At 40.1% G+C, this 16,334-nt stretch overlaps 1 protein-coding gene across 1 annotated transcript in view; it reads left to right on the top strand.

Moving 5' to 3' along the window:
* Positions 1 to 16,334, top strand: part of LGR4 (leucine rich repeat containing G protein-coupled receptor 4) — a 102,838-nt gene that overhangs the window by 68,682 nt on the left and 17,822 nt on the right. The window contains exons 3-5 of the mRNA XM_030331531.1: positions 6,245 to 6,316; positions 7,576 to 7,647; positions 15,656 to 15,871. Of these exons, the coding sequence (XP_030187391.1) occupies positions 6,245 to 6,316; positions 7,576 to 7,647; positions 15,656 to 15,871 (360 nt within the window). The remainder of the gene's footprint in view (positions 1 to 6,244; positions 6,317 to 7,575; positions 7,648 to 15,655; positions 15,872 to 16,334) is intronic.

Genomic DNA, 16,334 nt, shown 5'->3' with positions numbered 1-16,334 from the left:
TCGTGTAGCACATGGATTAAGAAGAGAGGATATAATTGAAAACTCTGGCTTCCCCTGGAAAGAGGCCCTCATGTGAATCCATGGACCTTATGAATAATAAATGCACACAAAACAGATTCATAAAGACACTACACACTGAGCTGCTTGTATCCTGTTTCCTGGAATGGTTCCAAATCCAGTGGGAGAGCGGAAGTCTCATGGCTTGCCCTTTCCCTCTCCTCCACCCTTTCTCTGTCTCTCCCCTCCCTGTCTTTGCTCTCTCTGCTTCTCAGACTGTTGTAACAAGCAGCATAAATAGGAGTTGCCTTGAGGTAGACTGTGTCCCCATTTGAAGTCCTGCTAGACTTGTTTTAATTTTGTGTGATCATGTGCACAACCCAGAGTGCATGGAGATAATACTGTTGACCAGTGGACAGGTGTTCCCATGTTTAAGGTCTGCCCTCCCCTTCCCTAAGAAAATGTACTCCCAGAATATGTTAAGAAAGAACATTGTTGCCGTGGCACTTTAAGATCTTGCCAAGTAGTTATTTCTTGTCTGGGAGAGTGAAGGGCAGTAGGGGAGCAGAAATTAAACAAGAGAAAACATGCAAAAAAGTAAAGATAAACAGTAAGCTTTCCCCGCTCTTTAAGGAGCAATTGAATCCAGAGCCCTACTGGGGCTTAGCTGAGGCATTACGGCAAATACCCAGTGTCTGTTACACATAGGGTCCCGTGTGAGAGAATACAAAAGGAATATGACTTGGTCCCTGCCCATAAGGGACATATAATACAACTGTAGGAGATGTAACAAGTTCATAGTAACTAGAGGCAAAATAAGATGTGCCCAATGAGAGCTTTGTTTAAGTACCGGTGGAATCAAAGGAAGCTGATATCATGATGGTTTCATATTTGTGGTAGTATCCAACTTGGACAGTGATGATGAGTAATGTTTCACTTGGCAGAAGCTGGAGTCAGGGTATTTCAGGCAAAGGAAGTGTCATGAGCAAAGAGTCGGAGGTGGAGAAGCATGGTGTGCTAAATTATAGGACACGGGGAACATTGGGGAATAAGGTAAGAAAGGAAGAGAGGATCCAGAATGAAGTTCCAGCTAAGTCAGCAGGGAAAAAAGCCTTTTGGAAAATGCTCAGAGTTGAGCTTTTTTAAGATTTAGCTCTCACAGTATTATAATTAAGTGGTTGAGGAGGAGTCTTGTAGAGGTTCATGGCGGTAATCCAGTGGAAGGTGGGGGGGAATTAAGGGCTTAGACTCAGGTGACAGCAGGAAGAATACAAGAGTGGATAGGTTGAAACCTTGCAGTGAGGCTTTCTGGTCTTTGGAGACACGAGCTAGAGGTGCAGAAGGGAAGGAACTGATGCCTGGGACCCTGTACCCTTAGCATGCAGAAAATTGTACCATGTTCACCATTCTGTTCACCCTAATGATTTTCCCCCTTAGGTCTTCACAACCATCAGAAGAATAGTGTAAAAAAAAAAAATTACATATTTTGTATATACACACACATACATATATATACATATCCTCATTTACCACATTAAATTAATTTTACTTGGCTTTGCTATTGTTAAATAATAAATTTAGCAAATTAAAAAGGTTTTCTGGAGCCGGACAGCAGGTCCTCAGGAAGTGAGGCATTGAAGAAACTGTTGGGTCTGGTACAGACAAACCCAGGTGTAGAATAGGGAAGGAACTGGTCTTGGCTAGTTGAGGGCCATCAGTGACTCTTCAAGACCAGCCACCTCTTTTTCCTTGAGAGTTGCATTAAAGGAAGCACAACCAAGAATACTATCTATCCTAAATAAAGTCTCAGTGAGTTTCGGGTCTGTCCATACCCTGGGGCACTCAGGGATCCATCCTTCCCCTCCTTTCCCACTGGTCATCTTTAGCTATGGGAAGGATGACACTGTTGGTCTGTTGGAAATTCATCCGTAGTCACAGTTCTGAGCTCCTAAAGCCACAGTCCCTGCTTGTGAGCTCCAGTCTACTGGGGGAGAGCTGTTGATACTCAGAACAAGGCTATTGCCCAAGTCCTCCCTGTTCCACCTCTCTGGGAATTATTTCCCAACCTTTTGGTGACACACCAGAGGCATTGACATGACTAAGCACTGGGGCCACCAGGCAAGAACTGGAATGCTGGCTCCTCCACTTCCCATCTGTGTGACTTATGCCCAGTCACCTAACCTCTCAGGGACTCGGAGAAGCAAGGCCATAGTAATGAAATGACTAACAGAGAAGAAGGTCTGTAAACCATGTATCTCTGTTTGTGACTATTGTGGGCTCATTACATAGGTTTTTGTTCTTCCAGAGTTTTTGGGAACTTTGTCCCTAACGCTATCACTTAATTTACTTTGCTTGCTTCCGGATCTGAGGTTTTGGACATGAAGCCTCCCCAGCGTCTACTATAAGAAATACTGGCTCGTGAAAGAAAGAAAATGTGAAGAGACTTTGGAGCATGTGATTGCTGGATCTGTAGAGCCTTTTCCAAGCTGCCGTGCTTATTATTCATTAACACAGCAGCTTGGGAAGCGTGGGTTGATACATTCCTCAAGACTCCACATGATATGTTTGCTTTAGTAGGAAACGAAGGAATCGCAGTAGTGTGAGGTAGTGTGCCTGCTTGCTCTGCGTTATCACCATTCACTGCGTCCTAGAAGTGTTTATTTCTCCAGAGTGTGGGCTTGCATTTCGGGACAAACCACATGCAGAGAGCTCATTTGGTCATTTCTATGAATGATAAGTAGTGGAGAAAAGGCACTTTTTGAAGTTAGGTTACTTTAGTTTTTCCCTTGGCTTATAAAAGGGGGCAGAGATTTGGGAAAAGGGAGCAAATATCTCAGCTAATGTGGTTAAACACTCTTTTCTGTTGACAAGTAAAGGTAATCAGGCACTCTGCATTTTGCCACTTCCTTCATTATTTTATAAAATACTCTTTCATGAGCCCTGGCATAATAGACGAAACTCCTCAAGGAGAGCCCATAGATACAGGGACATTACAAATATTAGAGGCAAAAATTAAGAACCCTGTAACAACTTCAGTCTGTTTATAGTGTTTGTCTTTTGGTAGAACTGAACTTTTTTCTTTTTTTAAGATTTTATTTTATTTTCAAAGTTTATTTATTTATTTTTGAGAAGAGACAGAGACAGTGTGAACACGGGAGGGGCAGAGAGAGAGGGAGGGGGAGAGAGAAAATCTCAAGTAGGCTTCGTGCTGTCAGCACAGATCCCGATGTGGGACTCAAACTCACAAAACCGTGAGTCTATGACCTGAGCCGAAACCAAGATTCGAATGCTTAACTAATTTAGTTTTTAAGTAATCTCTATACCCAATGTGGGGCTTGAATTTATAATCCCGAGATCAAGAATATCATGCTCAACTGATTGCCAGCCAGGCACCCAGACTTGAGCTTTTTAAAGCAGCTCTTTCAGATAACTTGCAGGAGCGGTCATAGTCATGTGATTACTTGCAGCGCTGGGGGGGGGGGGGGGGTGTTGCCCCTTATGGTCCTCATGGTACAATGTGATTTTTTTTAAATGTGACCTTTTGGGGCACCTGGGTGATTCAGTCAGTTAAGTGTCCGAATTCAGCTCAGGTCATGATCTCGCAGTTGCTGGGTGCAAGCCCTGCATTGGGCTCTGTGCTGACAGCTCAGAACCTGGAGCCTGCTTGGGATTCTGTGTCTCCCTCTCTCTCTCTCTGCCCCTCCCCTGCTCATGCTCTGTCTCTTTCAAAAATAAATTCATTAAAAAAAATTTTTTTTTTAAATGTGACCTTTTGAACACTCCCATTTCAACTGTGAGAATTATCAACTGAATTTTGGTTAGTGAGTTTGGGATATAGGAAGGCCCCTGAGAGGGCTTGTGCTGAGCCTGCCCTAAGGTAGACTGTGGGGTGCCATGGCAGTGGAATGGCTAGCATTTTTGAGGGGGAAATTCTGAGAAAACAGTTTCTGACTAATGAGTTAACACGTTGGTGGGTAGTAACAAGTGTGAGGTGCATGCCCTGTTCTGGGCACTGTTTGTACTTGACCTGCAAGACTAATGGGCAAGAAACAACCAGTAGAATGTAGCCTGTGACCAAGTTTAATGATGAGTTCTAGGAATTCACACACAGGTCATGTTCATAAGAACTAAAGTCTTCATGGGCAGTAATGCTGGAGTTGGGTATTCAAGGAGAGAAGGTGAGGTTGTGAGGTGAAGACATTTAAAGACATAGTGACCGTCTTAGTGACATAAAGCCAGTGACACTGGCTAGTCTAGAAGCAAGAGGATTTGCTAAGGAGAAATATTTTTAACCCTGCGGAGGTGTTAAAACCATCTTTCCCAATCCCTCATTTTACATATGGTGAACGCTTGGAGCTAAAAGGCCAAGAGACTGATGGCATAAAGTAAGCTTTTGTGAGCCTGGATGTGGAAAGCCTTGAAAGGTGCTACGGTGCTTGTGAGATCAAAATGTGTGGTATGGCTTTTTAGGAGGAATTTAATTTAGGGGCATGAACCCTGTGTTACACCTGTGGTGTTCCTGAGAAGCCAGCATTGTGATCCTTGCTACTGAAAAAATAATTCTCAGTATTCACTCTTGGTTTCTGAGTCTTCTTGTTCTCTCCCCACCCCCATACACACCTTCTGTATACATCTATATATTAATGCTAGGTAAGGATCAAGTATTATCTTTCCCAGGGATATTTGCATTCTTAAAAGTTCCAGAGAAAATAATGCCTTTGAAAACTAGAGTGTCAGGGACACCTGTGTGGCTCAGTAGGTTGAGCATCTGACTCTTGATTTCGGCTCAGGTGATGATCCCAGGGTTGTGGAATCAAGCCCAGAATCAGGCTCCTTGCTCAGTGCTTGCTCTCTCTCTCTCTCTCTCTCTCTCTCTGTCTCTCTGTCTCTCTCCTCCTCTCCCCACTCATGCTCGCTCACTCTCTCTCAAAAAAAAAAAAAAAAAAATAAGTTTCAGACCTCAGTGACTTCAAATGAAGGAGCTTTTCTTGTGCCCCTAAAGTCAGGGTATAGAAGAGAAGCAGATTGGAAGATGGAGGGACCAGAGGCCTAAGAAGAGGATATTGTACATCTGGCGCTTAGTGGACACTCATATTTGTTAATGAATTAAACTTTTTTTGTGAACAAATGAAACTTTTTAGTGAATGAGTGAATCGATGAATAAGACTCAGAGGTACAGGGTGCTTACAGAGAGAAGAAAAAGGGATGAAAATAGAACCTTTAAAGGAGGAGTGAATATGACTTGATGACTGTGATCCTAAGACATGAGGAGAGAGAGCATAAAAAAAATTGGAGATACAAAATCTTGTTGCTTGGGAGAATATCCTGATGAAACCAGGAAACTGGGACAGTCCTGTGTTTAACATATGGGCACACAACTATCATTTTTAAGTCAGTGCTTGGAAACCTTCAGTTCACCTGTTTATAAGTTATTTACACGAGTTTCTGTCTTTCTCTCTGCTTCTTCTCCCTAAATTCCTGTTTAACTTTTTCTCTCATTTCTGTATGCCTGGGAAAATGGGAAGGAAAGTGGGGCTCAGTATGAGTTGTGGGCCCAGATATCTTATAAAAGGACCCAAAGAATTCTTGTCCTTTCCTTATTCACGCTTACTCACTCTTACTCCCACTTAAAGTTGTCACTTTAAATTTTCTTTAGGAAAACATTTCTTTAAAAAAAAAACAACAAAAACACCCACCTATCTATTGATCGATCGATAGATAGATGCCTTTGTTTGAAAAATTGTGCTTACAGTGACTTTCACTTTCTGCCTCCCTTTTGCACAGAACATGTCGCCCTTGGTAATGGATAGATAACAGGTTGACTTGCCTGCAGAAGGCATTCCTCCTTAACAGACCGGTTTGCTCTGATCCGTGTAAACACTCCTGCCTGCTGACCAGTGGTCTGTATTTATGAGGCATTTGGAAAACACTGCAAGCTGCAGAGAGTGACCATGAATAGCAAACTTAATTTGGTTTAATGTGTTTTGGCTTGCTTGACCTCACCAGAATAAAAATGTGCCTGTTTGAATTATTGTATTGGGAGTTAAAAAAAAAAATTCTACAGACATTTATCTCATTGGAAGAATCTTGGGATCACTTTAGCAAAGGTTTAAGTCCATGTTTAATGTAAGATAGACTTGAGAAATGTTTAATGTAGAGCTTTAATCACAGATCAGTTTATTGTGAGTTCTGAATTTTAAGAGCCTGAATTACTATTTTTTTTTTCTTGCTACTTTTTTCCCCCTAGACGATTGGCTGGCAACGACCTCTCTTTTATCCACCCAAAGGCCTTGTCTGGGTTGAAAGAACTCAAAGTTCTGTAAGTAATGCAATTTTAGAGTTTCACAGCTGGCTGTGTATTTTCTTTCTGCATAGTCAACATGCTTGGAGCTAGGGTAAGCACAGTTTCTTTTAGTTCAGGATTAAAAGATTTAAGGAGTGGCCAATGGGTAGTGTGGGATGCAAGGGTTCATTTAGGCAACCTTGGGTCTAGATAACAAAAGTTAAAACTCTAAATAATAGGTGTTCTGACCTTCAGTGTATTACAGTTGAATGTATTAGGCTTTTTGTTGGGCTAATGCACTGAATCAAAATCATATTTAAGCTTTACTGGTAGAGCTTTGTTTCTACTTATTGTATACCTTTGAGGACTTTGAATTAGCTGACCCTAAAGGGAAAAAGGCTAACAAAAGCTCAAAGTGTTAAAATCATTTTAAAGCCAAAAGGACTTAGGATGCCTATAATTTATATAGTCTGTTGAAGGACCAGGAAATGAATTCCTGGCATTAGTTAGGCATTTAGAGTATGGCAGATTGGGGAACAGATGAACTGACTGCCAACTCCACTTCTGCCACTACCTTGCTGAGTAACTGTAAGTCACTAGACCTCTCTGGTTCAGTGAGTTACATGTACCTTTTACTATTCCATTCTGTGGTTGTGATTCATGTCAAGCGGTCATTGTATTAAGATGACTAGAAATGGCTTTAGGCAAAAGTAATAAGGACTTCATTTTCAGTACAGATCTATGCCTTTCTTCTCTGGGTCCTGTTAGATGGTTAAAGCTCTATTTTTGCTGTGGCCCTCCATTCACTGAGGACATGTCTGCTGCTCCCTAAGAACTTAGGGTCTGCTATCTTCTTGGAAAAACTGGCTCTACTGAGTGTCCATGTTTCTGGGCTCTGCTTTATTCCAAATTGAAAAGGCACTAGGGATTCCAATAGGTTTGTTTGTTATACCTTTCCCAGTTAACTTGTTATGCTTCCTAGTTAACATTAAAAGAGTGATGAATGTTAATTAAGGTGCCTTAATTCTTGAGAATGAAACACCTCTGGAAATGTGGATTATCAGTAGGTCTGTGTTAAGAGATGGCTTGGGATAGTGGCTTAGGTTTCATTTCTGGCCTTATAGCAAAATGCTTCTTGCTTTTTCTGCAGTTCTCTTTTCTTGGGTGCTTTACACCTTGACCTTTCCTCCTTTCCTGCCATTAGAAATATTTTTTAGATAGAAATGGCTCTGAATCCTTCTAAGAAAAAATAGTAACAATTGCTTGTTATTCACTAACCAAAAATTTCCTTCCAGAACCCTGCAAAACAATCAGTTGAGAACAGTACCCAGTGAAGCCATTCGAGGACTGAGTGCTTTGCAGTCTTTGTAAGTAACTTTTTCGTTTTGTGCATTCTTGAATCATAAGTAGACCACTCGGCTGCTAAATGTGTAAAGAACTGGAATCCTAGCAAAAGGGGAAATTTATCCTCTCATCTGGGATAAAACTGGGGATAGCCAGGTGCTATTATCAAAATGCCATTAGGTGACAGAGAAGCAGGTGGATCAATTTACCCCCCCTCTTGTGTCAGATCCTGGGAGAAAGTTACAAGCATGCACTGCTGGGTCTAATTCCAGGAGCTTGTAAATGGCAGGTGATCATCACCTCTTTAGAACCAGAATTAGATGTGTACAGAAGTTCTGGTGTCTTGTGCCATGGTGGTCAAGAGTCAGTCACAAAGAAGTTCCTGTTTTAGGTGGTAAGGATAATCAGAACAAACTGATTATAATTCCTCATCTGTGGACCTTGAACTCACACCTTGAACTTACACTGGGGGTGTAACTTCTTAGTCTCTTGTACTGCCTTCTTCCCAAGGTTGGTTTTGTTGTTGTTGTTGTTGTTGTTGTTGTTGTTGTTGTTGTTGTTTTTTGAGGAAAGTTTGGTTTTATGTGGAGTGTTCAAGATTTCAACTCTTGGTTTTTACCATGTTCAAAAGCTTGGTTTTTATGAATTTCAAAGGCTTTCTCAAATAGCACTTCACTTTGTTCTTCTTTGCATTCTTTCCCATATGTATGTGTGTGTATATATATGAACCTGGAGAAAGGTGATCACTCCTTCCATTGTTTTGATACACATACCCCATACATCCCTTCCTCCTGTAGTGGGTGGATCAGGTAAGCAGCAGTGGTATCACAGGGACCATGCAAAATCCACAGAAGATTTTGAAGAAACAACCATTTTTATATTAAATACACATATTTGTTAATGACTACAATGAATGTTATAAACTAGTATTGTTGGGACTACAACTTTTCGTCCTTTTCATCTTTGGGATCAGAAGATCAAGTTCCTCTGTCTCTAGGGGTACCTTAAAGGAAAAAAGTGAGAAGCACTGAGCTGATGTGTGTGGTTATTGCAATTCGCTTTTTGTCAAGATTAAGAAAATCCCTTTGCATATTTATCTGTCTGAATGTTTGCAATGCTCTCAAAAGAAATTCAGATTAATTAGAATTCTGAAACAGGCTTGTCTGGTTTGGGATCCCCACTTTGTCACTTGCTAGCTGTATAACGTTGTGCAAATTATTTAAAATTCTCCATAGAGTAATGTGCTCATTACTCGCCATGTATTTTAATGCATGAAAAGCACTTATAACAATATCTGACATGTGGTAAGTGTTCAATAAACATTTGTGGAATCTATTAACAGTAATAATGGTATATTTTTATCAGTACTTTTTTTCATTACTAGTTTACCCAATTTACATAACCAGGTGATGGAGATGTCTGAAAGTAATGAGAAAGTATTCTTCAAAACAGGGAACTTAATTTGCTGTTCTACTAGAGTGATGAATACCAATGTACGTTGTTTTGGTCACGTTGTAACCCCAAAGACAGCGGGGAGAAGGCGTAGTTTATCAGAGTGTGGTACTTTGTCCTCTTGGACCAGAAGCACAAGTGGGGAGATCATGAAAATGTAGACCCCTAGGCCATATCCTGGAAGTAATGGTTTTTTCTCTTTAAAGGTAGGATCTAGGAAGCTATATATTTTTTTTAAATTTCCCCAGGTAATGCTCATGTACATGGAAGTTCTGAGAATCACTCTGAATAAAAACTCATAATAGTTATCACACTTCGCTACGTTCTGTGTCACAAAATTAGGTTTTAACCATATCATGTAGTTGTGTAATCTACAAATCTGTCCCATACGTTTTTCTTTTTATTGCCCTTTGAAATAGCTTCCAATGTACACTTTTGTAGCATATGCGTATAGTAGACTTGATTGAAAATAATTGAACTGCTTGTCTCATCTGTTTGCTGATATAAAACCATTTTTAACTACACCCAGACACATCACTGGAAATTGGAAATTGCAGATTACCTTTTGATGGGGATTAGACATTCTAGTAGTTATGAAAAATGAATGTGAAAATTAAAAAAATGTACTAATAAAGCATATCATACTCTATAAAAGTTAAACTTTAAAATGTATCTAATGTCATAAAAAAGGAGTATCTGAGGTACTCATCATCCCATTTCTAGTTTCAATAGAAGTTTAAGGTAGAAATATATTAAATAGCTAATTTTGCCACAATGCCAAGCTTATGGAATATAGGATTTGTTATTTGCCATAAGTAATTGAGTAGACTCTGACTAGACTCTATCAGTGAATGGATTGGAATGAGTCCCTTCACAGATATGTGACTCACCTCTACAGACCTTCTGACCTTGGACAGATGTGCACGGAGGGAGCCATCTTATCTCCCTCAGACATTTTATTTATTTTTATTTTTATTAAAAAAATTTTTTTTTAATTCATTTTTGAGAAAGAGAGAAACAGAGCATTAATTGGGGAGGGGCAGAGAGAGAGAGGGAGACACAGAATTCGAAGCAGTCTCCAGGCTCTGAGCTGGCAGCACAGACCCTGACATGGGGCTCGAACTACAAACTGTGAGATCATGACCTGAGCTGAAGTCAGACGCCTAACCGACTGAGCCACCCAGGCACCCCCAGTAGACATTTTAAATAGTTGTTTTCTTTTACTTCTTCAGAATTCATTTTTTTTTTTAAGAACTGCATACAGCGTTGTTCTTATTTCCCAAGACTAAATGATCAAAATATTCCATCATTTTGTCTAGTTGGAAGGCTGAAAAAGACAAGGAACAGAAAAACCACGAAGAAAACATGCAGATAGATTGTGGTCCATAAGCGCAGTAAAGTCCACATGACATTTATTGATAATTTAGATGATTTAAAGTGTTTTTCACAGTAGGTTTCTCCCTCTAAAATAGTATTTTAAAGAAAGCATGTTGTGCTCATCAGTCATTGAGTAATTGCATAGTTTAAATTATCTCCATAATTGGGATGGGGGTGGGGAGTGGAGAGGAGTCAAAGCAAACTATTTTCTTAAGAAAGGCATTGGGATGTTTTTATATGCATCAGAAACACAAGGAGATAAGCCTGTTTTACTTAAGAAGGAAATGTACATGGGTTTGTTAGCATAGTGGGTGTAGCATTCAAGGTAGATACTATTGAAATTCTGTCACCGTGTAAAACAGTCTTATCAGTGCTTGAGTTCAGTTTGCAAATCTGATCTTCAGACCTGAATTACATGAAAGGTTTCCTTGTGGTTTTGAAATAGTGCTTAGAAAGGAGCAAAGTTCATTAGGGGTTGAAATTGACCAGAAGTGGTTTGATACAAGTGTGTGAGGATGACTATAAAATCTGAAAGTGAATTGTCAATGTTAATATAAACGTAGCATAACAGTTTTCCACAAACCCATGGAAGTGGCTAAAGCGTTGTCCTAGCAAGCTATTAAATGACATGTCAGAATTTGCACCACCGGATTTTTTTGTCTTTAAATTATATCACACTTGGGAGCACCCGGCTGGCTTAGTTGGTTGAGCGTCCAACTTCAGCTCAGGTCATGATCTCATGGTTTGTGAGTTTGAGCCCCACATCAGGCTCTGCACTGACAGTTCAGAGCCTGGAGCCTGCTTCAGATTCTGTCTGTCTGTCTGTCTGTCTGTCTGTCTCTCTCTGCCCCTTGCCCCCCCCCCCACCTCCTTGCACACACTCGCTCTCTCTCGCTGTCTCTCAAAAATAAATAAACATTAAAAAAATAAAAAAATAAATTATATCACACTTGAATGGTAAAGGAGGATTTCAAAGACTGAATTTCCTAGGTTTTCCACAGTAATTGCATCATCTTAACAATTTATACTTGAAACTGGCAATAAAATATAACACTATAATATATATGTTACTGGTAAGTTAGAAGTAGAGAGAAAAAGGGAAAGCTTTTGATTATAGAATAGATGTTGATAACAGACATTCTTCAGTAAAATGTGCATATGGAATTATTATTGTAATTTCATTTAAGACAAAAAAGTATGTGAGTACTCAGTAAGATATAAAACAGGCTTTTGAGAATAGGGAATAGAAACACATTTTAAAGACAAAAATAGTAAGGGAATTCAGTTAATAGAGTGTTAACCCTTTAACAACTAAAGTACACTTAAAGTAATAGTTCTCTCTTGATGGATTGAGTTTAAATGGTGAAATACCTTAAACAAACCCACACTTACCTCCCCACCTAGGAGATATCTGATGCTATTTATGCATCTACTGATTCAGTTATAGTATTTTCTTGGTCTCTTAGTTAGAATTAATATTAAATGTGTAAGTCCTTGGTACAAAGCCGTGATTCTAAGACAGTTTCTCTGTGAAACACTGATCTTGTTATAGGGGCAAACTCTTTACATTTGTGAGTGTGCTCCCAACATCCGCATGTGAATTGAGGTGTAAGGATTAATTACTGAGTCATCACAAATCCTTTGCCTCATTTAGCTTTATTTAAGTGTCCCATTTTTCCAGAGTTCTTCTTCCTTTTGACCTCTTTTTTTGTTTTTTGTTTTTTTTTTTTTAGAGAGAGAAAGAGAGCAAGCACTCCAGTACCTGTGAGCAGGGGAGGGACAGAGAGAGAGAATATCTTAAGCAGGCTCCATGCCCAACGTGGAGCACATTGTGGGGTTCAATCTCACACCTTAAGTTAAGGCCATCTCTTTTCTTTGATGGTACATAGTACAGAATTCTGCAGGAGCATAAATGGTGTATATAACACTGAAATAATGTTAAAAAGGTACAGATAGCTTTCTCTATAGGATTTTGCCACATCTTAATGAAACCTTTTATAGAGGAGGCTTAATTTCAGTGCAGTGTTGTGTGTGTATATAGGGGAGCCTTTCTCATTATTTTATTGACTATGAATGCACATTATCATCAATATGATAACATAAGCAATTTAAACTTTTAAACTGCGCTAATGCTGAGAAACTGGGAAGGGACTTCAATTTGTACTTAAAATACATTCCAAACCCCTTACCTAGTTTACAAGGTCTACATAATCTGGTCCCCATTTGCATCCCCAGCTATGTCTCCCAGGACTCTCCACCTTCTTCCTGTGTTCTAATCACTCCTGACCTTCTGGGAGTTGCTGGGACCACATCCTGCTGGTTTCTGCTGAGTCTTTGCCCTCTGGATCTCAGTTTATATAGCACCTTGTTAGGGAAGCAAAAATAAGGTAAAAACAGACAGGGAGACAAACCATGAGAGACTCTTAAATACCGAGAACAAACTGAGGGTTGCTGGAGGGGAGGGGAGGTGGATGGGGGATGGGCTAAATGGGTGGTTTGGGCATTAAGAAGGCACTTGTTGGGATGAGCACTGGGTGTTTATGTGTAAGTGATGAATCACTAAATTCTACTCCTGAAATCATTATTACACTATATGTTAACTAACTTGGATTTAAAAAAAATAATAAAGAGAAGAAAAAGAAAGAAAAAAATAACACCTTCTTAGAGATGCTTTTCCTAACCAATACATTTTAACTAACTTCCCTCCCCCTTAGTCTCTATTGTTAGTCTTTATCTTGGGACCCTGTTTAGTTGCTTCATAGCATTCTTAAGCACTCTATAATCACTTTTTAAAAAAATATTTACTTGTTTTTGAGAGAGGCAGAGTGTGAACAGGGGAGGGGCAAAGAGAGAGGGACACACAGAATCTCAAGCAGGCTCCAGGCTCTGAGCTGTCAGCACAGAGCCTGACCAACCTGGGGCTCGAACTCAGAAGGGGTGAGACCATGACCTGAGCCAAAGTTGGACACTTAACCATCTGAGCCACCCAGGCGACCCTATAAACACTTTTAAAATGTATTATATTGTGGGTCACTCTTCATTAGAATGTCAGTCTCATGAAGACAGGTCTCATGTCTGTGTTCACCATTTTTATCTCTTTTGTGCCTAACAATATGCTCAGGTGTTAAATGAATAGCTATAATTAAATGGTTAATGCAATTAAATTCTACTTATAGTTAGTTACGTTATATGGTTGATTATATGTTTATATGTTCAGTGTCTCTTTCTCTAAGTGGAAGTTGTGCAAGGTTGGGAAGTGTGTGTGTGTGTGTGTGTGTGTGTGTGTGTGTGTGTGAGAGAGAGAGAGAGAGAGAGAGAGAGAGAGAGAGAGAGAATACTATCCACACATTAAAGCAAATCTCCTAAGCAGCTCCATGGCCAGGACTTTGGCAGTCTGTATTTAAAGGGTACCTGTTTCTTCTCAGAGGTAGGTGCTAGAAACTAAACAAGCCTAAAAATGTTTGTTTTTTAATGTTCATTTTTGAGAGAGACAGAGCATGAGTGGGGGATGGGCAGAGAGAGAGGGAGACACAGAATCCGAAGCAGGCTCCAGGCTCTGAGCCGAGCACAGAGCCTGACGCGTGGCTCAAATCCATGAGCCATGAGATCATGACCTGAGCCGAAGTCAGACGCTTAACCAACTGAACCACCCAGGGGCCAAAATGTTTGTTTCTTAAGGCAGCTGCCCGGTTCCCTGTGTTGTCCCCTTTTTTAGTGCTTATCTCGACTTTATCAAAAAGAAGCTACCATCAGATCCTTACCAGGATCAAGGGTCTTTAACCCCTGAGACTCGGACTGGGGCCGGTGTTTCAGAGCAGGGCTCAGCATTTGCCGGGAGGGGAAAGGGGCCGCTAGGGCAGGCCCAAAGCTGGAGCAGCAGAAGGAAAGAGACAGATGCAAGCACTGCTCCAAAACTCAGAAATTCCTGACCTCGCCGACTGCCAAACTCCAGGGCTTTAAAAATATGCCGTCATTTTGACTTTTCACGTTTTTTGTGTTCTCTAATTTTCACCAGGAGGTCCATGCCTGGGAGGTATGCATTTCAGTAGTGAGGTTGCATCAACATGGGAATTGTGAAGAGGGTTGTCATTTGGCACATAACTGTCCTTTGTCATATTAACATCAGGGTGTCTTTGGGTTGGAACGTGCTTATTCCAACAATTAGGCCTGATTGTGCCAACAGTAACGTTAGGACATCATTTTCCAGATTTTTAGATGGGGATTTAATTTTTTTCTTAAATGTTTATTTATTTATTTTGAAAGAGAGAGGGAGAGCGAGAATCCTGAACAGGCTCCCTGCTGTCAGCACAGAGCCTGAGGCAGGTCTTGATCTCACAAACTGCAAGATCATGACGTGAGCTAAGTCCAGAATTAACAGTTATTAAGAAAAGAGCACAGTGTTCACAGGAAACATTAAATAGCTACTCTGATCAGTGTTATTGTGACCTTAAGCCTTCTTTTAAATTTTCCCCAAATTCTGGAATTAAAGACACCTTGCTAATAAGATGCCTCATACTCAAAATCGAGTCCCCATCAGGGGCGCCTGGGTGGCTCAGTTAGTTAAAGCGTCTGACTCTTGATTTCAGTGCCAAGAGAAGAGGCGGTTATTTGACTAGTACGTGATACCTATAGTTTTAACTTGCCTGCTGGTAAGAAGGATTGTTAGAAGAATCCCTTGAAATGATTTGTTGCTGTAAACACTTTTCTTTTTTTGTAAATATTTCCTTATGTTTTCTCCTTTGGCATCAAGTTAAAATAGCAAATTTAATATCAGATTTTAGTTGTAATGTAAAATTTTAAGTACAGTAGCTTATTTACTCAGCTTAGTTTCTTCTTTTTTTTTTTTTTCTTTCTAGTTTTGATTTATATAGATTCTGAAACATAAACTTCGATCTAGCTTTGGCCTTTGGCGGGGGCGGGGGGGTTCTTTCTTTTTTTCCAACATTGTTTTGCTATAAAGTCACTCTTAGCCAAAGATTCTTGAAAGATTGTTCTGTAGGAAGGGAAAGAATAGACTTCCACCGTATAGTCTTGGAAAATTGGTGGATTTTATGAGACTTTCTAGAGAAATTGAAGAAATAAGGAATGCCATGGCTCCAGCCGTTTTTGCAACTCCTTTCCGTTTTGAAAACGGAGAGCTGTGTGACTTGGCTGCTTCTGCTAGAATTCGTTCTTGAACGTGGTGGTTTCTGTTTCTGTCAGGCGTTTAGATGCCAACCATATTACCTCAGTCCCCGAGGACAGTTTCGAGGGGCTTGCTCAGTTACGACATCTGTGGCTGGATGACAACAGCTTGACCGAGGTGCCCGTGCATCCTCTCAGCAACCTGCCAACCCTGCAGGCACTGACCTTGGCCCTCAACAAAATCTCAAGCATCCCTGACTTTGCATTTACCAACCTTTCAAGCCTGGTAGTTCTGTAAGTATCCATCCCTTTTAATACCTTATGTCTGTGTGAATCTGGGAGCAAAAGCAGATTTCTCGTGACAGATTATTAGGAAAGTACCTCATTTTTTGTTATGCTTCTGAAGAGAGAGCATTTGGGGGAGCTGCCTCTTTTTACAAAATTAAATGTGCTGACTTTTAAAAACACAAGCTAGGATAATTACAAAATTAACATCTGATAACTGTTGAACCTCTCTAAAATGTGTGGCCTTTTGTAATCATAACAAGAAATTGGGACATTCAGCAAATACTTGGGACAGCTTTTACTTGTGTACCAGCAATGTATCGAGTGTTAAAAGAAGTAGAGTTATTTTGAGATGATCACAGAAAATAAGTTTGAGTGATATTTCATGTTTTGAACATCTTGTCTTTTCAAAGAATGTATCATTCTCTGTGTTTTTAATCTTTAAAAACTTGGACATAATAAAATGGCATTT

This window comes from Lynx canadensis, chromosome D1 (genome assembly GCF_007474595.2).
Source record: "Lynx canadensis isolate LIC74 chromosome D1, mLynCan4.pri.v2, whole genome shotgun sequence".
NCBI lineage: Eukaryota > Metazoa > Chordata > Mammalia > Carnivora > Felidae > Lynx > Lynx canadensis.
This window is presented reverse-complemented; position numbering and strand designations above follow the sequence as displayed.